The 24,317-nt window shown below is 36.4% G+C and overlaps 1 protein-coding gene across 2 annotated transcripts in view; it reads right to left on the bottom strand.

Annotated features, from left to right (window-relative positions):
• Nucleotides 1–20,406: 20,406 nt before the first annotated feature.
• EFEMP1 (EGF containing fibulin extracellular matrix protein 1) overlaps nt 20,407–24,317 on the bottom strand; it is a 56,503-nt gene continuing 52,592 nt past the window's right edge. For both annotated transcript variants that reach the window (XM_036926045.2, XM_036926046.2), the window contains one exon: nt 20,407–21,042. In XM_036926045.2, coding sequence (XP_036781940.1) covers nt 20,881–21,042 — 162 coding nt within the window. In that variant the 3' untranslated portion in view covers nt 20,407–20,880. The remainder of the gene's footprint in view (nt 21,043–24,317) is intronic.

Below are 24,317 nucleotides of genomic sequence, written 5' to 3'. Positions count from 1 at the left end.
GTATATCCTGAACAGCCAGAAGGCAGGAGCATCTTACTGGGGAGTTTTGTTTTATCATTATGGCCAGTGCATGCACCTCCACTAGCACTATATATAGACCCTTCAGTAACCCCCATGGGGAAAGGAGTAAAAGTATGGTATACTAGACTTGGAAGGGACCCCCTTCCTGCTACAGTCCTATCACAGGACCACTCTCTTGCATGCATCCTACCTGACGGACAAGATTTGGCTATGTTGTTGTCATTAAAGCATGTGTCTCATAGCCCCTAAGGTGTTTGTGGATTGGGAACTTCCTCCAGTTTGAGGATTATTATAATTTTTGTTACCTGTATCAAAATCTTATTGTATTTTAATTTTTGTTATTATCTCTAAGTTATTGTTACCCTCTGTTGCTGTTGTGGAATCTGGTTGCAGTGCTCCAGCTTTCTCACACAGGGACTATTGTGGAAGACTGAAAGTGTATAGACTGTAAGGCAAGAATCCTGGAGTGGTGGAATGTGGGGAAGTTCGGGTTCCTATGGCCAGGATCCTCACTGAACTTAAACCACCTGATGATGTAATTGGCCTGTTGATAGGCTATCGCTTCCACGCCTATAAGCTATTATTGCACTATATAGAGAGCTCGGCCCAGTGTTCTGGGTGGAGGCAGAGATGCTAGTCCTCAATGTACTTGCTGGGAGAACAAGCCAGGTAATAAACCCTTTCACCCCAAAGAATGTTTGCTGTCATTTTCTTTGGTCACATTGAATCCATAGCGAACTTGCCTAGGACTGAACCCCATTAGCAAGACAGTACCTTCTAGGTCCATCCATGTTGTTGCAAATTTCATGCTTTTTTTAAATGTCTGAATACTATTCTGTTGTGAATATGTACAAATCTTCTTTATCCATTCTTTGATGGACACTCAATTACTTCCATATCTTGGCTATTGTAAATAATGCTGCAATAAACATAGGGGGTACACATATCTTTCAAATTAATATTTTTGTTTTCTTTGGATAAATACCCAGAAGTAGATTTACTGAATCTTATGGTATTTCTGTTTTTAATTTTTTGAGGGAACTCTATACTGTTTTTCATAGTGGCTACACTAGTTTACATTCCCACCAGCAGTGCAGAAGGGTTCCCTTTTCTCCACATCCTTGCCAATACTTGTTATTTCTTGTCTTGTTGATATTAGCCATTCTGACTGGTGTGAGGTGATATCTCTTTGTGGTTTTAATTTGCATTTCCCTGATGATTAGTGATGTTGAGCATTTTTTTCGTGTATCTGTTGGCCAGCTGTATGTCTTCTTTGGAAAATTGTCTATTTAGGTACTCTGCCCATTTTTCAGTCAAGTTATTTGTTTTTTTTTGGTGTGTGTGTGTTTGTTGAGCTGTATGGGTTCTTAATATATTTTGGATATCAGCCCTTTTTCAAATTTATCATTTGCAAATATCTTCTCCCATTCAGTAGGTTGCCTTTTTGTTTTGCTAATGGTTTTCCTCACTGTGCAAAAGCCTTTTGGTTTTTTAAAATAATCCCACTGTTTATTTTGCTTTTGTTTCCCTATTCTGCGGAGAGTATCCAGGAGAAAAATACTAAGGCTGATGTCCAAGAGTTTACTGTCTGTGTTCTCTTTTAGTTTTATGATTTCAGGCCTACATTTAAGTATTTAAGTTGCATATATTGGCTTTTTTAATGATAAAATTTCAAATTGGATTCTGGGTTATGGAAGGGTTTCTCAATTTCAACACTATTGACATTTGGGAACAGACAGATCTTTGTTGTGGAGGACTGTCCTGTGTACTGTAGGATATTCAGCTGAGTCTCTGGCCTTTACCCACTAGATGCCATTAGTACTTTACCTTCCAATTGTGATAACCAAAAATGTTTCTAGACATTGCTAAGTGTCCTCTCGGCAGGCAACAAAATTATCCCCAGTTGAGACAATTAGGCTAGCGAAATAGGTATTTGGGAGTGGCAGCGTCTACTAATTAGTGTTCAGTTGCAGAAAACAGACCCCACTCCAGCTGGCTTAAGCAGAAATGTATTAATGACAGCGTATTCAAGAGTCTACAGAACTGATCTGTGGGCTGAAGAAACAGACTCTAAACTGGTAAGCTTCCAGAAATGAATCCCGAAGCTACACCACAACTGAGCCATCAAAGGAACTGCTGTGCTTGACTTGATCTGGATGCTGTCTGCAAAATGCAGACGCTTAGTCAGGGGGCTGCTTCTGCTAACCTGGGGAATCGACACCCCATCTGCAGTAGGTGAACAATGCCTCATTCTGGCCTCTCTCTTGCTTCACTCAGTCTAAGTTCACATTCTGTAAATGACTCTGATGACAGAGCCTATATCATACTCAGAACCCTAGTTACAAGGAAGCATACAAAAAGCATCTTTTAATCTATCAGTCTCTGTAATACACACAAAGCCATTCAAGAAGGAAGTTGGAGTTGACGTTGAATAAGCTCATCTCTAGTATCTCTCACAGAGTTCTTTACAGAGATCCTTAACTCATACCACCAGCAACCACCTATTCTAGGTGATTGGGGTCGGCCTAAGTGTCCTTCTCATTCCCCATTTACATTTTTTATATTGAGTTAATCTTCTCTCTTTTACTCCATAGTCTTCCCAGTTTTCTCTTGACCACTGTTTTTTTTCACATCTGTTCCCTTTCCCTGGCCCTAACTATAGGTTTCCTGAGAGCTTGAAATGTATATATCTCATACCTGGCTTTGCTGATAGACATGACATGTAAAAAGTCTTTGTTGGTGGAGAGTGAGCTGAGAACTAGGATACTCAACTTACAGCATCTATATCTCTAGCCACTCAAGATACTGTGGTAATTAACAGGTATTTTAGTGCAGAGATTTGTCCTAGAAAATATGTCTTTGAGTCATATTTTCTCCATCTAGAAGAACAAAGCACCAATTAACATGAACTATCATATTGACTGATTTGAAGTAAATGTTGATCAGTAGCCTTAAGTCCAAGTGGGTAAGAAGCAAACTATGATTTTTGTCTCTGGATTATAGTCTTTTAAAAATAAAAAAAAGTAACACCTTATGGCTAGGCATAAGTGATTACCTGATATAATATAGTTTTCTTCTAGATTGTTGCTAAAATCTCCTAACTTTTAATTTGATTTCAGCTATGGGGAGTTTGACCCTAAGTTAAAATTCAGTCAATATCCTTGGGAGAGGTAAAAGCATCCCAAGTCATTTACTCTTTAGCATAGGGTTGCCACACAAAATATAGATAATCAGTTAAATTTGAATTTAAAATAAACAATGACTAATTTTAGTGTGTGTCCCAAATATTGCACAGGACATAGGTACATAGGTAATGTTACTTGTTGTTTATCTTAAATTCAAATTTAACTGGATGTCCTGTATTTTTATTTACTAAGTCCAGGGTGAATAAGCTGACCAAGTTATTTGTTAAGAATACAATTCTTGAAAGGGACAGGGTATGAAGAAAACATGAGGGTAATGGACTTCTGAGAGGAATGAAGATGAGCAAATTGGGCTATTTATAGAAAAGAAGAGGGACAACTAAAAACCCAGGCAATAAACTGGTCTTGGTTATCACTGACCATTCTGTAGACATGCAAATAAAGCTCTTATGTGAAGATAAATCTCTATTCTTTCTCCACAAATGTAGCCACTTTCCTAAAGTATTCGAACCTGGTCCCAATGTAGCATTCCTTTGCCCTGTTGGACAAGCTGAGCTTGGAGGTAAGTGGAAGGGATGAGCAGCACAGACCCTGGATACCTTGGAGCCTTGTAATCTCACTTGCACAACCTCCAGATTGCATGGTTCTTGGCTTCAGTGCAGCTGGGCACAATTTCAGTGCACATCTATGGAGACCATGTCACAACAACAAAACAAACCAATGTAGCTGCGAGTTACATTAACAGCTTGAAAAAACAAGTCAACAGACTTGAAGACTGCTCTGGGAACCCCTCCCAGGGAGTCAGCCTTTGGCAGAAAGGGAGTTACTGTGCCTCCTTTTTGACATTTTTTCAGCTCAGATTATTCTATATGATTTGCAGCTTGTCCCTTTCAAATAGTTCTTGTTTATTATTTGGGGAGAGCACTTATTTGCTTCATTATTGATCAGCGTTAACATCTTCTTGATGTGTGGAGTGTCCCATATTGTATGCAAGTTTCTTGTCCTAAAAGAGTTTTCCTGCTTAGATGTTACACCTATGTAGTGGTACTCTCCTTTCCTGACACTGCTGTTTTTCACAAATACCTTAAGCAAGATTGTCCAAATCTTCTACCTAAGTTGCAAATTGGTAGAGTTACACACCTTGAAGCAATACCTCATGACAATTCTGAAGTAATTTGTTGGAGACATCTTGCTCCTTATAGGGAATACATTAGTACATGTAAATTAAGGTTGGTAACCCCTTCTCATTACTGGACTAAGAATAAACTGCTTTTTATTGTTAGTGGATCAGGCCCAGAAGTATATGTAGACTGGAATCTTGCCAGTATCAGGAACCTCCTGTGCTCATATATTTTTTTAATTTCTGATTTTTATGGAAGGTTTGATTTATGTTCCACTAATATCAGTGAGTGTGGATGAGTACACTGTGTGAGGAAACTGCTGAAAAGAAGAAAAAGTAAGCATTTTGGAAGGGATCTTCTTAGTTGTGCCATGTGATTTCTTTAAAAACAAATGTATGGTATGCTTTATTTTGCATCTTGAGTCTTTTCACCTGATTTGACCCTTGGACTATTTTACCTAAAGAATTTAGTTTCCCATATGCACAGTCCATTATAACAACTCTAATTTTTGCCTTGTATAATAACTATAAATTTATGTTTGTAAGAGGACAACAAAACAGCAAAGCCATCCTCATTTTCCTTATTTTTCTTTGGTTGTCTTTTTTTTTTACCAAGCTTCTTCTGACTCACATCCTGGGGTATCTCAGTTTGTGCATGTTTCCAGAATTTGTTTTTTTTCTTTTCAGTATTTTCCCTAGTTCTTCTTTTTCCTGTTATTCAGTCCCCAACTCTTCTTGCCACATAGACTCCCTTTTCTGCCTATCTCTTCCTATTTCTCCAGACCTTTATGGAGAGACACAACCTTTTTTGCTCCTTTTCACTTTCATGAAGTTCTGCTCCAAGTTCCCTTAAGCAATGTGGAACAGATTGCCCTAGCTCAAGAGAACACTCCAGTGAGAGGCATGGAAGGACTAGGAGTTTCCGGTGTGAAAAAAGATGGGTTATGATCTCTCCTAGGTCAATTCCACTCTTAGGATGCCATGATTCCATGAAGAGATACTCTTGTGACTGGTGCATCAAGTAAACTCTTCTTGTGCATTTAGATTCTCTGACTCAAACATTATAGTTTGAAAGTTGTTATACTGAGCTGAAAAACTGACAAAAAATTTTCTAAGCCATAAAAAATTTGGCTCTTTTCAGAGAGGTCAAAAGATCAATATTGTCAGATGGTCAGAAACCCTTATAATATCTGAGAGGAAATTAACTCAGGAGGCAGAGTAACTGGAGGGATTAACTCCTAATGCAGTTAACAGGTCTTTCTCTGGCACACCTTGGCTCTCCAAACCTGTACGGTAGCTTTAAATCCTCCCAGGGGAACTAGAGTCGTTAATATCTGTAGCATTACATGCCCTCCCTTGGATTCTTGTGGTGAGGGCTTTATTCAGGGTGAAGAAGCTGCTGCTTCCATGGAACCCACCCCCCAATAAGGGAGGATGCAAAGTTGTATGTCACAAGTGATAAGCACAAATTAAAATCTACATATTTTGTTGAGGCATCAAACTCTGCTCTGTTTCAGGCACTGTTAAACATTGGTGAACAATGGTGAGTAAAGCCTGATATGGGGTTCCCACCCTCATGGAATATAGAACCCAGTGGGGAAGACAGACTGTAATCACATAATCATACAAATACATGTAAAATGCTATCATTAATAAGTGTCAAAAAGGGAAGCACTGGAGCTATTAGCACATAAAAGGTGGGTTTGACATAGTTGTGAGGTGGGAGGAGATCTGAAGGAAGAAGAGGAGTTATGTGGTTGGAGAGTGGAGCGGAAAGTTCCCTAGAGACAGTGGCCAAGTGCCAAAACTCTGAGATAGGAGGGGTGGAGAGAGGGCCAGTGCAGCTGGAATACAGGAAGAATGAGACAGCAGCGGCCAGATCATCCAGGGGCTCAAAGTTTATGTTATGGATGATTTTGGTCTTTAATCCCAAGAACAATAGGAAGCCATCAAAATGCTTTGGGGGTAGTGTGGGAGAGGTAGTCAGACTTAGATGTCCAAAATATTTATTTAGATATAATAAGCATACTGTGAATTACTACGGAAACTTGAACATTCAAATTTGAAATACATTTTCTTTTTAAAAATTTTATTGTTGTAGGAACACTTAATGTGAGCTCTATACACTTAACAAATTGTAAATGTACAATATATTGTTGACTATGGGTACAACATTGTACAGCATATCTCTAGTACTTTTTCATCTTTCTTTATTGAAATTTTATTCTTATTGATTAATAGCTTCTCATTTCTCTCTTCCCCCCTGCTCCTGATAACAACCATTCCAGTCTTTGATTTTACAGATTTGACTATTTTAGATATCTAAGTAGAACCATATAGTATTTGTCTTTCTGTGTATAGCTTATTTCACTAGCACAATGTCCTCAAAGTCCATCCATATTGTCAAATATTGAAGAATTTCCATTTTTAAAAAAGTCTAAATAGCATTCTATTGTATGCATGTGCCATATTTTTTTACACTCATCAATGGACACATAGGTTGCTTCTATTTCTATCTCTTTGCTATTTTGAGTAGTGTTGCAATAAATATGGGAATGACAATACCTCTTTGGTATCCTAGTCTCAGTTCGTTTGGATATATACCCAGAGATGGCATTGCTGAATCATATGGTAGTGTAAAAATTTTTTTTGAGGAGCTTTCATACTGTTTTCTACAGTGGCTGCAACACCATTTTGCATTCCTACCAACAGTGTTAAAGAGTTCCAGTTTCTCTACATCCTCTCCAACAGTTGCTGCCTTTTTTTTTTTTTCATAATAGCCATTCTGACAGATTTGAGATCTCATTGTGGTTTTGATTTGCATTTCGCAGATAATTAGTGATGATCAGTGATTTTTCCATTTGTCTGTTGGCTATTTGCATGTCTTCTTTGAAGAAATGTCTCTTCAAGTCCTTATCACATTTTTCAAATCAAAACATTACTTTGTTGTTATTGAATTGTTCTTTACATATTTTGGAGATTAACCCCTTATCAGATATATTGTTTGCAAATATTTTCTCTCATTTCATAGGTTGCCTATTTATTCTGTTGATTGTTTCCTTTGCTATGTAGAAGATTTTTAGTGTGATATAGGTTAGTCTCACTTATTTACTTTTGTTTCTGTTGCCTTTGCTTTTGGTGTCATATCCATGGGATCATTGCAAAGGCCAATGTCATGAAGCTATTCCCTTATTTTTTCTTTTAGGAGTTTTACAATTTAAAGTCTTATGTTGGAGCTGATTTTTGTCTATGGTGTAAGATAAGGATACAAGTTCAATATTTTGCTTATGGATACCCAGTTTCCTCAATACCATTTGTTGAAGAGACTATTCTTTCCATATTGTGTATCCTTGGCACCCTTGCCAAAGATCAGTTGACTGCGTATGGATTTATTTCTGGGCTCTATTCTGTTTCACTAGGCTATTTGCTTATATTTATGCTAGTACCATACCTATTTTGATTAGTATAGCTTCATAATGTATTTTGAAATCAGGAAATGTGATGCCTTTGTTCTTCTTTCTCAGGATTTATTTGGCTATATGCAATCTCTTGTGGTTCCATATGAATTGTAAAATTGTTTTTCCTACTTCTGTCAAAAAAGTCTTTGGGATTTTGATAGAGTCCATCAAATCTGTAGATCACTTTGGGTAGTATGGATATTTTAACAATATTAAATCTTTCAATCCATGAACACAGGATATCTTTCCATTAGTTTGTGTCTTATAAAATTTCTTTTGTCTATGTGTTGTAGTTTTCAATGTGTAATTCTTTCACCTTCTTAGTTAAGGTACTTCAATTTATCTTTCTCTATAAAAATGTGGACAAAATAGCCCAGAATGAAAACAAGATCAAAACAGTGGGATAAAATTATTTTGGACCTCAAAAAATGTTTGTATTTTAAGGTGTATTTTATCAGCTTTTAATATGGGATCTTTTTTATTATAGTGTTATGCTTAGTTTTTCATTCTTTTACTTCAAATTAAATTTTTACTTTATCTTATTTGGGAAATGAGTGAAAAATTAGCTGCTGGGGTCCATATGCTGCTTGGAAATGAAGAGCTAAAAGGAGGTTGATTTTTTTATATATAATCAATAAATAAGCCTTTTATTTCTGCCTGTAATATCGATACTTATTTGGGATGGCTACTGGCTTTTCAGTCACATTATAGTCACCTAAGAAATTCTATTGAGTCATAATTACTCAATTAAATTATTTTGTAAATTGATAGCAAATTTGATCTGTAATTTATGACAGTGATTTATAATTTGACTGGAGAATTCTTATTAACTTAAAAGTATGAGAAGCCATTATCCATTGTGATCATTTAAAAAATTTCAGTTTGTTCCTTAAAGGGCTCACCTGAAGTTACAGCTAATTTTGCATTGGTAAAGTGTGTGGTCATTATGGAGTTTTCATTTACCCTTAGTGGAAACTAACCCCATTTACAATGAGCATGGGTTGTTCCCAAACCAAGTATAATTTCCACTAATAAAGTAGGAGAACTGGAAAAACTGATGAGTGATGTCCGAAAGACACAGATGCTAAATGTTTAGTTAAGAAAACCAATTTTCTAGAGGAAAAAATTGAAGTTCTTGAAAAAATATTAAAGTAAGTGCATAGCTATAGTTCTTTAACTGGCTTCAATCTTACACTAATTCATTATAAAAATTGGCTGGTGGATGTAATACAGCACATGGTGGCATGGGCAGTTTGAGAATTGTGAGATGTTGAATTATTTAACTGTTTTAGATCATCAGTTCCAAGATGATTATGAAAGAAGAAAAATATCACGTCTTGTATATAGAATGAAACTCTTTTTTTTTTTTTTTTTTAGAAAGATCTGGGAAGTCTACAAATCAGTCTCATGCATGTTGTTTATGGTTGTGTATATTAAGACAAGTCAGTAAATATAGTGGTTAAGAGGGCAGCTTCTGGAGCTGACGGCTTAGGTTCAAATCCTTACCTTCTCATTTATTAGCTATAGGACCTGAGAATGGATATATATATATAAACAGTTAATGCTAAGGAAGGTCAGATAAAGAGAGAAATCACTATAGCCAAGAAGTCTTCATGGAGGATGTGGCATTTGAGTGGGATCTACAAGAAGGTGCAAGATTTATGATGGGGAAGGAGACCTAGGGTGAGAGAAATGATGACATTCTAAGTGGGGATCAATGGTTTGAGCAGAGGCAGAGAGGTATGAATATACAGCACATGTTCAGAGGGCCATGAAAAGAACAATTTTGCTAGAAGAGAGGATTCATTGAAGAAAATATTGCTTTAAAAAGTTGGAAAATTGATTGTGGAGGGACTTGAATGACAGGTGGAATGACAGGGAGGTTAAAGGAATTCAGGAGATTTCTTATAAAACTTTGCCTCTATTTCTGAAGTTTGATCCTATCTACCACCTGAATGTGGGTCTCCATAAACCTCCAATTTTTCACTTGAGAAACACTCTCAGTGTTTTACACTTACGTGGCAATGATGTAGAAGACAACTGGTCATTGGTGTTCTACTTCATAGAGACTATTACAAGTAAGTTTAGCATGCATGTGTTTCTGAGGCTTTATATTCACAGCTTTGCTCAGCTTTCATGAGGTGCAGAGTCTGTGGCCTAATTGGTCATCTGGTTTACTGGCTTACTCTGAAAATATTGTGTATCTGCAAATGGAAAATCAGTATGTGTAACCTAGCTGCCTAATCACGCCTGCCCCAAACACTGATGCTTCTTTATCAACTAAGTTAATGTAACATTCTGAGTCCTTTGTTATCATTTCAATGATCTTCACAGCGCATCTTCTCCAGGAGTAGATTCCATCTCAAGAAACCTCTTTCTTTGCTCATCTGTGAGAAGCAACTCCTTATCTGTTAAAGTTTTATCATGAGATTGCAGCTATTCAGTCACATCTTCAGGCCCACTTTCTAATTTTAGTTCTCTTGCTAGTTCTACCATATCTGCACTTATTTCTTCCACTGAAGTCTTGGACCCCTTGAGGTCATTCATGAGTGTTGGGATCAACTTCTTCCAAACTCCTGTTAATGTTCATATTTTTATCTCTTCCCATGAATCGTGAATGTTCACAGTGGCATCTAGAATGGAGAATCCTTTCCAGAATGTTTTCAGTTTACTTTGGTTATGGATACTTTATATCCATCAGAGGAGTCACTATCTATGGCAGCTATAGCTTAACAAAATGTATTTCTTAAATAGTAAGACTTGAAAGTTGACATTACTGTTTGATCCATGGGCTACCAAATAGATGTGTTAACAGGCAAGAAAACAACATTAATTTCATTGCACATCACCATCAGAGTTCTTGGGTGAGCAGGTGCATTGTCAATGTGCAGTAATATTTTGAAAGGAATCTTTTTCTTAGCAGTATTTCTCAGCAATGGGCTTAAAATATTCAGTAAACCGTGTTGTAAACAGATGTGTTGTCATCCAAGCTTTGTTATTCCATTTATTTGTTGTTCTAGAGTAGATTTAGCATAATTCTAAAGGGCCCTTAAAGAATTTTGGAGTGTTTAATGAAGTTTGGCTTCAACTTAAAGTCACTAGCTGTATTAACCCATAACAAAAAGTCAGCCTGTCCTTTGAAGCTTTGAAACCAATCAGTGATTCTCTTCCTCAGTTATGAAAACTCTAAGTGATATCACCTTCTAATATCAAGCTGTTTCATCTACACTGAAAATCTGTTATTTAGTGTAGCCACCTTCATTAACTACCTTAGCTAGATCTTCTGGATAACTTGCTGCATTTTTTTATATCAGCACTTGCTGCTTCACCTTGCACTTGTAGGTTATGGAGAGGGTTCTTTCCTTAAGCCACATGAGCTAATCTGTACTAGCTTCAAACTTTTCTTCTGAAGCTTCCTCACCTCTGTCAGCCTTCATAGAATTAAAGAGTTAGGGCCTTGCCTTGGATTACGTTTTGGTTTAAGGGATTGTTATGGCTGGTGTGATCTCCCATCCAGATCACTAAAACTTTCTCCACATCAATAATAAGGATGTTTGGTTTTCTTATCATTTGTGTATTCACTGGAGTAGCACTTCTAATTTCCTTCAATAACTTTTCCTTTGCATTCACACCTTGGTTCGCTGGTGCAAGAGACCTAGTTTTCAGCATATCTTGGCTTTTGACATGCTTTCCTCACTAAGCTTAATCATTTCTAGCTTTTGATTTAAAGTGAGAGATGTGTGACTTCTCTTTTCTCTTGAACACTTAGAGGCCATTGTAAGGTCATTAACTGGCCTAATTTCAATTTTTTGTGTGTTTCAGGGAATAGGGTGGCCCAAGGAGAGGGAGGGAGATAGAAGAATGGTAGTCAGAACACGCACAACTTTTACTAAGTTCCTTCTTATATGGGTGTGGTTTGTAGTATCACAAAACAGTTACAACAGAAACATCGAAGATCACTGCTCACAGATCACAATAACAAATATAACAATAAAAATGAAAGTTTGAAATGTGAGAATTATCAAAAAGTGACACATAGACGTGAAGTGAGCAAATGCTGTTGGAAAAATGGTGCCAATACACTTACTCCATGAAGGGTTGCCACAAACCTTCAATTTGTTAAAAATGTAATATCCATGAAGTGATAAAGATAAGGACAATAAAACAAGGCATGTCTGTATCTAGAGGTTAAAAAATGCCTTTCTTGGAAAAGTCTAATGCATATTTGCTGGCACTAAGCTATACTTTTAAGATGTTTGAAGGCACACCTTAAATTTTCAACTGAGGCACTAGCCTAAATCCCATTTTAGGAGATTAATATGAACTGCTGAATACCTGAATCCTCACTCTTGACCCTCATTTAACATGTCTGAATACAAACTGCTCCTGTAGCTTTTGCCTTTTGCATCCACTTGTTTGACATTTGGCACTTGTTGCCTTGCTGTTGTAGCCAAAGCCTGGCCTTTCCCTCTGGCCTGAGTTCTGTATTTTGGCTTTGCCCAGGACTGGATTTCCAGCATTGATGGACCCATCCTGTGGGCTGCATATAGGACACTGAGATGTTAAAGCATTTGTACAGAACATTCTGGTAATCTGCTCCCAGATTTTGGACTCAGCCTCCAGCTTTAGTTTAATGCCCATTTTGCTTAGGAAGTTTTAAAATGGCCTGGCTATGATTATCTAAGAGGAAGCCTCCTATGGCTTCCTTGAGTTTGCTTTGAATATTTAAAAAAGAACTTCTTAATCTGACTTTAAACTCACTATAAAAAAAATAAATTGCACATACATGAAAGTATAAAGAGGAGAATACACTGTTCTTTTAATCCTATCCCAAAAATAACTGGAATTAACATTTGGTGTACTTTCTTCTCTCTGTGCATATATTTATGTAATTGAGATAATGCCTGCTGTACTTTCTACTTAACATTGTATCATAAATATCCCCTACTTCATAAAAATCTCTTTGTAAATATTTTCATCACTGCAGAATATTCTACCATATAGATGTGCCATAGTTTTAACTTAGCCATTCCCCTATTGTTGTACATTTAAACTATTTTCATTTGTTTGGTTATTAGAAATAGTAGTTAAGTATTCATATTTGTGCATTAACAATTTTCTTATAAACTTAAAACCCAGTTCTAATACCCTTTCTTTTTTAAGAGTAAAATAATAGTTTTTTTCTTCCATCCTTGGACAAGAAGTAAACAAATGGGCTGAGACAATTGTAGACACTTAAATATCTGTTGAATGAATAAATAGGTATTTAAAAGGTGATTTGCCCTGCTTAAAAATGAGTATGTGGAAGTGGAACTCAGTAAGGTTCTACTTACCCTTGAATATAAGAAGAGGATGTAGAGAAAAAGAGAAGAGATAAAGAGAAAAATAAGTGAAGCCAAAAATAAATCTAGTTGTTAAAAGCCTTCTCTGCTCTAATGGAACACTTCCATTCCCAAAATAAAGAATATACTCATTTTCTAGCTTTTGCATTGAGGCAGAGACTGCTCACTGGTGACCAAACCTCTTTGCTCTTCTTCCTGGCCACACAGCTAGACTATATTTCCCAGCCTTCCTTGCAAGTGTGGCCAAAGGGAAGAGGAGCAGAGTGATCAAAGCCACTTCCAGGCCTGCCCCATAAAAGTTCTCACATTTTGCCTGCCATTGATTCACCTCTTGATGTAGATGAGCATAAGGACCTTGGAAGCCATCTGTGGATGATGATAGAGCCTCAGAATGTAAGAAGCTTGGATTTGTGAATATCTGCTTGGGATAATTGCCTGTCTTTTGAATTATGGGAAACAGAAACCTAGGTTCACTTGTGATAGGTCCTTCTTCCTCACTTTTCATGTCTAATCCAAAATTAAGTCCTTTATTTTGTCTTTTATGTATGTATTGAATCTGTTCACTTCTCCTCATGCCCTCCACCAACACTTTTGTCTAAGTTAACGTGTCATCTTTTGCCAAGCTGCTGGCATAACCTTCTAAGCTTCATCTATTCTGGCCTCCTTCCAGTTTATCAAAACTTGTTTTTCCTCTATTACATACTCTGGTGCTGGATGCTACAGGGCACATCACATTGTGATGGAACCCCTGGCCTTGAACCTCAGGTAAGGTCAACATAGAGGGTGGTGAGAACATTTCCAGAAGCTCTTCCTATACCATACAGTAACTGAAATTAACCATACATAGAAGTGACTGTGAATTATATAGATATATCCCACTAAATCCAAATTAAATGTACCCTCCTCACTCAACTTCCCTGAGGTTGGATTCCCAAAAATGCTTTTGACCATTCCAGTGCCATCCAACATGAGAAGTGTGATAGGATGGTGAGGGGGGTGGGCACAACTGAATTGCACCTAATTCAGAACCATGTGTCTTGGACATGGTTGGTGCCTGATTTGCTAAGTAAGTGATACTTGAGAAGAAGAAAAGTGGAGAAGAAGAGAAAGATAGAGGAAGAGAGGGAAACAAATGGAGAACCAACAGGAAAATGGTCAAGGAACATGTTCATGTGGTATGAAGCCTTTGAGCCAGAGTTATAGAGGCTTTGGTGTTAAGCTCATCAAGCAGTACATTGCCCTAGTCAGAAAATGTTCCTTCCTGCCCCACATCCCCTCAGCCACGTGAATTACTGGGGCTGAAATAGAAATTTCTGATTCACTGATGACCTCCCACATCAAGCCTCTGTCTCTCTTCCTTCTGCCTGAGAGCTTTCTTTCTACACCGCCAGGGAGCTTGCCCTCCTGCAGGCAGTTAGAAGTAGGTAAGACATTAGTGCCTTTGGGGAAACCCTCACCTTAGGGGTGGAAGTCAGTAGATAAATGGCTCAGCCTAAGCAGCTTCTGATGGGGTGCTTTTGAGATGAGTTCCATGTGACTTCTCAGATGATCCCCAGAGGAACTGAGTACCAGTTGCCCACAGAAGTGAACCACTCACTGACTCACTCATTTATCAGCATCTTTCCCTTCCCTGAGTCATTTTTCCCACTTCCTTGCCTGTGCTTTCTAGTTAACCTTTCAAATTACTCACACTTAATCCTTGTGTCAGGGTCTACTTTTGGAGTAACAACACCAAGACACTTAGTTTAAGTCATGTGCAAATAATTTGCCACTTAAAGAAACATAATCTACATATAAAAATAAAAAACATGTAATACAGTTTTTAAAGGAAATAAATAATTTAGAGGTACCCAAATAACTCAGTGAAACTGCTTATGTTATATGCATCTGTTCAAAAATAATGCTGAGATTCTGTATAAATTAATTTGTTACTATAGGAAGATAAAAAAGAACTGAATTATTGCATTTAGGTGTTTAACATTCTCTTGCGTTTGTATTCCAACTCTGGCTTATTAAAGGGGTCTGTGCGCTGTTAACATACACATGCTCTTACAACATAAACAGCTTAACTAGACATCTGTGTTGACTACATATAAGAGGCAGTTAACTTTTTGCCTTGTTTCTATTCAATGATTTTGATATTTTGGTCTGCTGGCCAGATGAAACAAGATTGGTTTTTTGGTACCAGATGTGTCACAGTTTGGGTTTGTATTTTGCAGGTGCTCCCCCCAACTGGGAGAATGGAAACTTGCCATCTTTCTGAGATGATGATTTGGGATAGAAATATAAGTGTGTTAAAAATAATTCAACATATTAATGAAGGGCTTTGTTCCTTGTGGGCTTCTTATGCATACCATATGAGCAAACTACCGGCTGCTCAATATTTTAAAAGTAGAGTTAGAAAGTTAGAAGCATACATAGCTATTCAAAATATAAGCAACTGCTTGGAATCATGGAGACAAGATTCAGCAATGAACTTGTATTTGTGAAGCTTCTCAAAAAATAATAATCCCATTAGGATGCTGAATAATCTTTCTATTTCCACCATTTGGATTCATGAAAACATCTCACTTGTAGAGGCAGAGTGGTAGAGATGAGTACAATTGTTATATATGGGGATTGGCTTCTAGCAGATTTCTACCCTCTAATACCTATATTTTGGAATCACAATTTAAAAACCCTACTTGTTTTGTCATTTTCACTTAAATGTATTTTGAAAGAATTAAAAGACTTTCCCATTGAGGACTGAGTTGTTAATCAAATGTAGCATCTTATTTCAGGCCTCTAAAGCAAGAATCTTTTAGGTGATGATATTCATTGTTTGCCTCTTCAAAAGTCATCAATGAATATTAACCAGTGTCAAAGAATGGCAACAATCTTTACATTAACCTTTACCTCACAGTAATCTCATGGAAAGAAGGGCTCTGTAAGCCTTTGGTCCAACTTCTGAACAAGGAGAGTGTTAGCCCCTCTCCATCTTCACAACTATGGCTCTCAAATCTCCCCCATGCAGAGAGTTCCATTTGGATCTTTAGTTATAGGCTTTTATTCTTTTGGAAATTGCTCTCAGGGATAGTAAAGTCTACATGATTGGTCCTTAACTTTCAGTTTCTAGACTTCAGGAGTATTTTATGTAACACAATTACTTCTGCCTTTCCCAAGATTTTTAAAAGAACAGATCAACTAAAGTTTAACAGAGTAAATCAGAATCAGGTTGGTATCTTTGTTATTTCAACCCACCTGCGTTTAACAGCAGTTGGTGACAACTGGTCAAGGCATCCAGCAAGGCTGGTCCATGATTTGGGGTGTTCACTTTGAGGAAGCAAAGAGATTGTTTATCAGTGTTGAATTTGGAGTATGGCCAATGAAATAGCCCTCATATAATTAATGGGATCTGCATTCTAGGCACAGTACTCTTGCTCAACAAACTGTGACCTTGAATAAGCCTAAAAATACGATGGTTTGACTAGGTGGCATCTAAATTCAGAATCCTATCATTATTAAAAAATATGTGTATGTAATAGATTTTTTGTTTGGAGAGGATGGAGGCTGCAAGTTGTCAAATAAATTAGTTAACAGGGAAACCTGGTAGCTGAAGGGAAATTACTATTTTGAGAAGTCTGAACAACCAAGAGGCCTTTCCTAGTCACTGTCAGAACATAACTGTTCAGTTAGAGAGCGTGGAAGTCTCAGAGCCCAAGTATGGGCATTAGAATGGTGAAGTGAGGGAAACAACTAGTTCAGTCCTTATTACTGAGACCTACTATGTAAGAACATAAAATTTCCCTGGAAGTGTGTTTGGAAGCTAGGCTTCTTTCACTGCTGAAAAGAGGTAAACCAACTTCCAATTTAACATGATCACTCATATTTCAGTTAGTATCAGTGAAGAGGAGCAAAAACATATAAAATTTAACAGATAAAATACTAAAAATTTTTATTTTGGATTGTAACTTCAAAAATTTATAGTTAAATTCGGTAACTTTTTATGTCCTGGGCCCCAGTAATGAATCTATACTGGGAAAACCTGTTTTCGGAGGAAACCACTCATTTTCTCTTCCATCAGTGCCTAATCCTTCCCAACAACCACTGAATACAAAGAATACTGAGATGCTTTCAAAAATTTGGTAAATAGACCCATCTTTTTTCTCAATGCCGCCCTTGGGTAGGGATTAGTTGTGTTTTTTAAGGCTGGAAAATATCGTTTCAATATCTCAGTTTTACAGATAAAGAAACCAAGTCCCAAGAAGGTAAGTCTCACAACTAATTATCATTAGAACTAAGATAGAACCCTGGTTCTTCTGTACTATTACATCACACTGTTTAATGTTGGAAGGGATTACCATAGAAGTAGATTAATAAATGTTTGCTGCTGAATAATAATGACTGATGATGAATTATCTTCATAATTCCTGTTGTTGCAAGCTGGTTTAAATCAGTGGTTCTCATGGAGGAGTTGGGGAGGGAGTCTGTAGTTTGAAAACAAAACAGGGCTTTGTCTTATTGCTTTGGTTTGTTTTTAGTGAAGATATTTATTTTGAATTTCAACTTTCATTAAAAGAAAGCATGAGATTTTTATGTTTACTGAGGATAGTTGTACCTCTAAGAGAACTCATGTGTTAGCTTTTCAAAGTTTTTCCAGGATTTTGCTTCTGTGAATGAAGGAAAATATTTTTTTTCACTTGCTATTCTTTTTAGTTAAAAATGAAACAAAAAATAAGGGATTTAGGCTGTGAAATTAGTGGATGAATTGTTTAGGAGGCAGTTTTCCCTTTTGACACTCAAGATAAAAAGGAGTTGCAGGTGGAAACAACCTGTCAGCAGATGTCCAAATGATGAATGGATTAACAAAATGTGGTGTGTTTAGACAGTGGGATATTATTCAGTTACAAAAAAGGAGTGATGTACTGATACATTCTATACTATAGTTGAACTCTGAAAACGTTACACTAAGTAAAAGAGGCCAGACACAAAAGACCACTTAGTGCATGACTCTATTCATATGAAATGTATGGAATAGGCAAATCCAAAGAGACAGAAAGTAGATTACTGGCAACTGCCACCAGGACTCATGGGAAGGGAAAGTGGGGAGTGACTGCTAATGGGTATGAGGTGTATTTTTGAGTGATGACAATATTATGGAACTAAATAACATTGATATTTGCATAATTTTGTAAAGTACTAAATACCACTGAGTTGTACACTTTAAAATGGTGAATTTTATGTGTATTTACAATAAAAAAGAAGGAATTGCATCAGTTACACTTCAGTACATCAACACTTTGAATGTGTTTATGCTTTGTGTGTAGGGCTAGGCTTTGGGATGAAAGGGCAACCATCTTGTCTGCAGTGAATGGCTTCTCTAGGTCCACAATACATATAAAGATGTATTATTTTATTATAAAAAAATATAAACTATATATAAATATATTATTTGTACATCATACAATTAATATATAAAATCTATTATAGAGTATGTTACAGATTTATTTTATATTATTAGTATATTTTATATAATTTATAGTATATATATTTATATATAAATATAGTTTATTTTATATTTATAGTATATATAATTATATAATTACATATATGTTTAAAGGTGGGTGTGGAGGCTCAGGGTTTATGCATAAATATTTCAGAGATTCCTGCTGCTTCTATAATCCTCTATGGAGTTAGAGATAAGATTCTGCTTTCTTTTTTGAGTGAAAAATCCACTGGAAGAAGGTCTTAGGCTTTTTTTCTTACTTTTCTCAGGCCCAGTTGAGAACTTTGTCTATTGTGTAGAAAAATCACTAGACTGATTAAAAACAGAAAAGTTTAAATTAAGCTTTAATTTATCTGAACTGTAAGTAATCATGTGGACAGGGTGAGAGGTACCGACTCAAAAGTCCTGCTGTGTTGTGGCTGGTTGTTTACTCTGCTTCCTTGTCTGGCCCTTGGCTAGACCTGTTTGCTCATTGTTTCTATGCCCCTTTGACCTTTAAAATACCACCCCCTGCTCTACTCACACAAGAAGTTTGTGTTTTGTTCCTTGGTCTCTTGGTGAACTTCCTGTTTGACAATTAGTCAAATTCAACTAGTCAAATTTGTACACTTACAAATTCCTTGAGAAACATTTGTTTCAGTGTCAAGGTTATCTGGGTGTCAGGTTAATCATATATGCTCTGAAAATGGGTGTAAGAGAAAATTGGCTTTTTTGTGGCCCGATTTTAACAGTCTTTGGTTTCCTTATCTCCTCAATTATTTATTTAAAAAAAAATCAAATGGTCATTCTTGCTGTGGCAGCCATAACTAATTTTTTTCCAGACAAAAAATGCATTGGCATTATTGGCTACATTAAAAGAAAACCTCCAAAAATTGAATGATCCTCTAGAAGAATATTTTTATTTAAAAATATGATACATCAAAGTGAAGAAGTTACATTTTAAACAACTAAGAAAACATGAAACCTTTTCACAGAGTTGGGAAGGCAAGTAATTTGCTTTATTCATTGTCACTCTGGATGCCAGGAATAAGAACCATTACCATTTTTTTTTTCTCCATGAGCATCAAATATAAAAATAAGAAATTTTAATTCTAAGCCAGTAGGTTTTAAATGTATTCAGAAATTAAAACTTCTTCAGTGAAATACCTTTTCTTCATATTGCTTCACATGTTGTGGAAGTTCTGAATTCAGGGATGTTATTACATTTACTGAGTGTTATGGACTGAATGTTTGTGTCCTCCCAAAATTCTTATGTTGGAACCCCAACTCCCATTGTGATGGTAATAGGAGCTGAGGCCTTTGGGAGGTAATTAGGTCAAGAGGATGGACCCTTCATGAATGGAACTAGTGCTCTTATAAAAGGGACCCCAGGGAACTCACTTGGTTTTTTTTCTACCATGTGAGGATGAGTCTGCAACCCAGAAGAGGCCTCTTACCAGAAGGTGACCATGTTGGCACCCTAATCTTGGACTTTCAGACTCCAGGCTGTGAGAAATAAATGTCTATTGTTTATAAGCCACCTAGTCTATAGTATTTTGTTATAGCAGCTCCAACTAAGATACTGAGTTTCCTTCTTGAGGTCAACTCTAATGTGTTTAGGAAGAATTTGTTTTCTCATCTCCTCCCCATAGGTTTCTCAATATAATAATTTTCTAGGGGATGTCTTGTTTATTTTGGGAATTTTATTTACTGATTATTTTACATTCATAGTAAGAAAATTCTGACAAGACTTAAAGTATCCTATAGAAACCAGCATATTGTACAATAATTGTTTATTACAATGTAAGAAACAACCATGTTTAGACTGATCGTGAAAATAAAAACCAATACAAATATGGTAGATCCTCAATTTCTAAAGAAATATATATATTTATTGACTTTTCCCATTTTCTTATAAAGCAGTTAAAAAATTCATTCTTGAATGTGCATGCTATCCAATGCTATGATGGCTGCCTCCTTATGAAACTGTCAGTGGGGCTGTAGTAAGATTCCTTTAGCATCACAGAAGAAAATCATTGGTTGGTCCCACTTTTACAGAAAAGAATCCAATTTTCATTGGATAGAGTATGCTTAGATTTCTTGAAGAAGACCACTTTAGTGGATTAATGTCTAATTTACATACAGTAATAAAAACAAACTTTGAATCTTTACAGATTAAATGCCCACTTTATACTATGGTGTAATTGAATTATTAGTAAGTGTATAGTATATAGATATAGATGTACTAGATATGTCTATAAATAAAATAGTGCTTTAAGATAACAAAATTCTTTGGTTGATTTAAATGCCTATAGTGGACTATTTTAAAAGACTAAAATGAAAATGGCCCCACTATTATTGTCAATCTTAACACTGAGCTTGTGCGAAAGGTTCCTATACTGCTGACTGTTAGCATCTCCAGGTCCACGATGTATTCTCTTGGTCCTGATAGCGGCTTCACCAGCACAAGCATTGCACTTACAGGACTTGTTTGCTAAACAAAAGGAAAAAAAGAAGGAAAGAGAGAAGAATTTTTTTGGATTAAAGTTTCTATTATTTGTGAGTATACCTCTTATAAGAATCAGGGGAAGAATTTTAAGAGTAGGATACAAACCACTAATTAGTTCCTTCTTGGTTCCAGCCTTTCTTGATTCTTTTCCCTTGTCCACACACAGTCATTAGTTCCAAGTTACAGGGACCTGCTTTTTTGATAGTTTTGTGATTTCTATTTTTCTATCTCTGTTTCTGTTTCTCTTCATCTTTATTGAGTAGTACTAGCCTTTATAGAGACTGGCATTTAGGTGAGAATCTGATAATTTCTGAACTAGTAAACAAAGTTGTCATCCTTAATTTCTCAGTGTTATGTATCTGTTTATATTATAGTAGGTGAAATGACGTGTAAGTAGTTAATTTCAATAGAATGTGGCAAATTCTAAGACATATAAAGGTGTATACATGCAAGGAAGAAGAGGAGAGACCCTGAAGCGTTGAAGGCCTGAGGAGAGTCACCCAGGATAAACGGAAGCTTTGAAAGAAGCATGTCAGGAGAACTGGATGCAGTATCCTTTTGGTGAAGAATGTGATGGGTACTGGAGAGTGGAGGGAGATGAGGTTGGAGGTGCAGGTAAGCAGATGTGTGAATCTGAATACCTAGAGAAGGGCAGGGACAGTGGATCAGGATTTAGTAGTCACTTTAATGGGTGGACATTAAACCAAGGGAGAAAATGTATATGTGATAAGACTGCATCTGGGAGAGGCAGACATTTAAGGAGTGGGCATAGGAGAAGCCACTGAAGGAATCTGAGAAGAAATAGATGATTAACTGGAAAACAGATGAGTAGCCAGCAGTGTCCAACAGAGCAGGGGAGGCTAAGGATGACTGGAACTGAAAAGTGTCCTCTGGATTGAGTAGTATGGATGTTGTTCATTGTTCGTGGCCTTTTTCCACAGCAACTTCAGTAGGGTAAACATGGAAATAGAAGAAGGTAGAGGAGTAACTAGGAAGTGAGAAAGGAGAGACTGTAGTTACAGACTGTGCTTTACAAACCTTGGCTGCAAAGGGAGAAAAGAGAGAGGACAACATCTAAAGGGAGAAACAAGCTGAATACGTAGATGGAAATAGATGGGAATTTGACAGAAAAAGTTGCAGAGTAGATGGAATGAAGAATACAGGTGGTGGGTTGTCCTTGATTGACAGAAATGAAACCTTGTCTTTGGAAAACTTGAGGGAGAAGGTAACAAGGGGAACACATGAACTTAAGTTTGCAGGGGTGGGTGGGAAATTCAGATAATTCATACCTATTGGCCTCAATGGTTTCAGAGTTGTAGGAGGTGAGGTCACCTACTGAAAAGGAAGGGTGTAAGGACTTACAGTGTTGGTCCATTTGCAATCAGTGTCTAAAGAGAAGAAATAAAAGAAAGTAATAGGATTGTTGAGTGTACTGAGGGTCCATAGCAGTATAAATTGGAGGCTGTGCAGACAAATGGGGTTTGAAAATAGGCATAGATTATGGGATTGATCTAGGATTGCTGGATTAAAGCGTGGGTTTTCAGCTTAAATTCACTTCTTCTAGGAAGCTTGCAGATCACTCCTGTCCTAGCAGTTAACTTGCTAGCACTCATAAACATTGTGCAACTCTCTCTTGTGACATTCAGTGTACCTATGACCAATGTCTTGACTATAAACTCTGATGGGGCAGGAATTGGCTTGGTCTTATTCACTGTTATGTTTCTAGGACCTAGTATGGTGGTTGTTCCTTGTAGATAGTAATAGTATCTTGAAAGCGTTGATTGAATTAATTCAGTCATTTAATAATATTCTTTGAGCACCTGCTATATGCCAGTTACCATTCTACGTGCTAAAGATAGAAGAGTGAATAGACAGATAAAGTCAGCTCTCTTATGCCCACACTCTAGTGGACAGCACAGACCAATGAATGCTGTGCAAGGTGGTAATAGGGTTATGACAAAAGATAAGGCACAATAAGGAAGGACAGATACTGGGTGGCATGGGGTGGGCAATGATGGAAATTCAACTTCAATTTCATATACTACCTCTATACAATATGTACCCTTTTCTAGGGAAGAAGGTTTTTCTCAGTATTCTCCCAAAGGAATATAAATAAATCCTAGTCCCACAGATCCTTTCAAAGATCAGCTTCAGTTTCATGACCATCAGGAAACTTTCTTTGACTAGTTCAACTCATAAGAACTCTTCAAGGTCTTGGACCATGGAATTAAACACAAAATTGCCCCTTTCTTTCTCATAGATGTTAAATTTTGTAACACAGTAATATTTAAAGCTCTTTGAAATAAGGATCTGTGTATCACATGCACCTATCATGAAGCTAAAAATACAGTAATTACTTAATTGGTTCTTATTTCAATGGAGAAGTTTTATAGGATTTCATCCAACTACTTTTCGAACTCTGTGATAATAGTCTTGAGATGTCTTTTTATTTTAAATAGTTTTTTATTTCAAATAGCTTAATATTATTTTACTCTAGGGTTATCAAAATTGGCAGTGTTCTATATCATTCATGAAAAAATAGGATTTTGCTTGAGAAAAACACTGTGCATATTTATATTTGAAAATATCAAGTCAGTAAATGCACTGATACAAATCATAAAACTTTTAAAGTGCCATGTTTATTGCAAGGAATAAAACATGGCTGGAACTTTGCTTAACAGTTTGTTGATTCTACTAGGAAATTCCATTTTCTGAAGTTATGGCTAAGAGTTCAAAATGGAAAATTATTTTTAAAGATTTTGAGATGGACCTATTTTATCACTGTGGGTTACAAATAATGTTATTTGTTTGGGTTAGAATTATTAAATTTGTATTACTTGAACTGTGTAAAATTCATTTGGAGTAAATTTCTTACAAATATGTAGTATATCTCAAATTTAAAGCATCAAATGTTAAAGAAGTTTATCCTTTGCTATTAGAAACGATACAGCAATAGATTGTATTTTGGGTTTTTCTATTCAGAAGTTGGTCATGAGAAATTAATCATTTCTAATTTACTGGCAAAAATCAGAATCACATAACTCTGGAGCTGGAAGGGAACTTAACATATCAAAGAGCAGGGTAAATATGTAAACATTAAAAATCTGTAAACTTTACCACAAGGATGGATTTCCCAATATACTTTTCACATTCTTGAAATTAAATATTGACTTAAAAATCTGATTAAAAAGGAAGAGTGCCCAAAGGAATTTTGAAAAAATTATAACTAGATAAATAATATCCTTAGCATGAAACAGTTA

This window comes from Manis pentadactyla, chromosome 2 (genome assembly GCF_030020395.1).
Source record: "Manis pentadactyla isolate mManPen7 chromosome 2, mManPen7.hap1, whole genome shotgun sequence".
NCBI classification, from domain to species: Eukaryota; Metazoa; Chordata; class Mammalia; order Pholidota; family Manidae; genus Manis; species Manis pentadactyla.
Note: the sequence above shows the minus strand (reverse complement) of the source record. Positions and strands in the feature narration are given on the sequence as shown.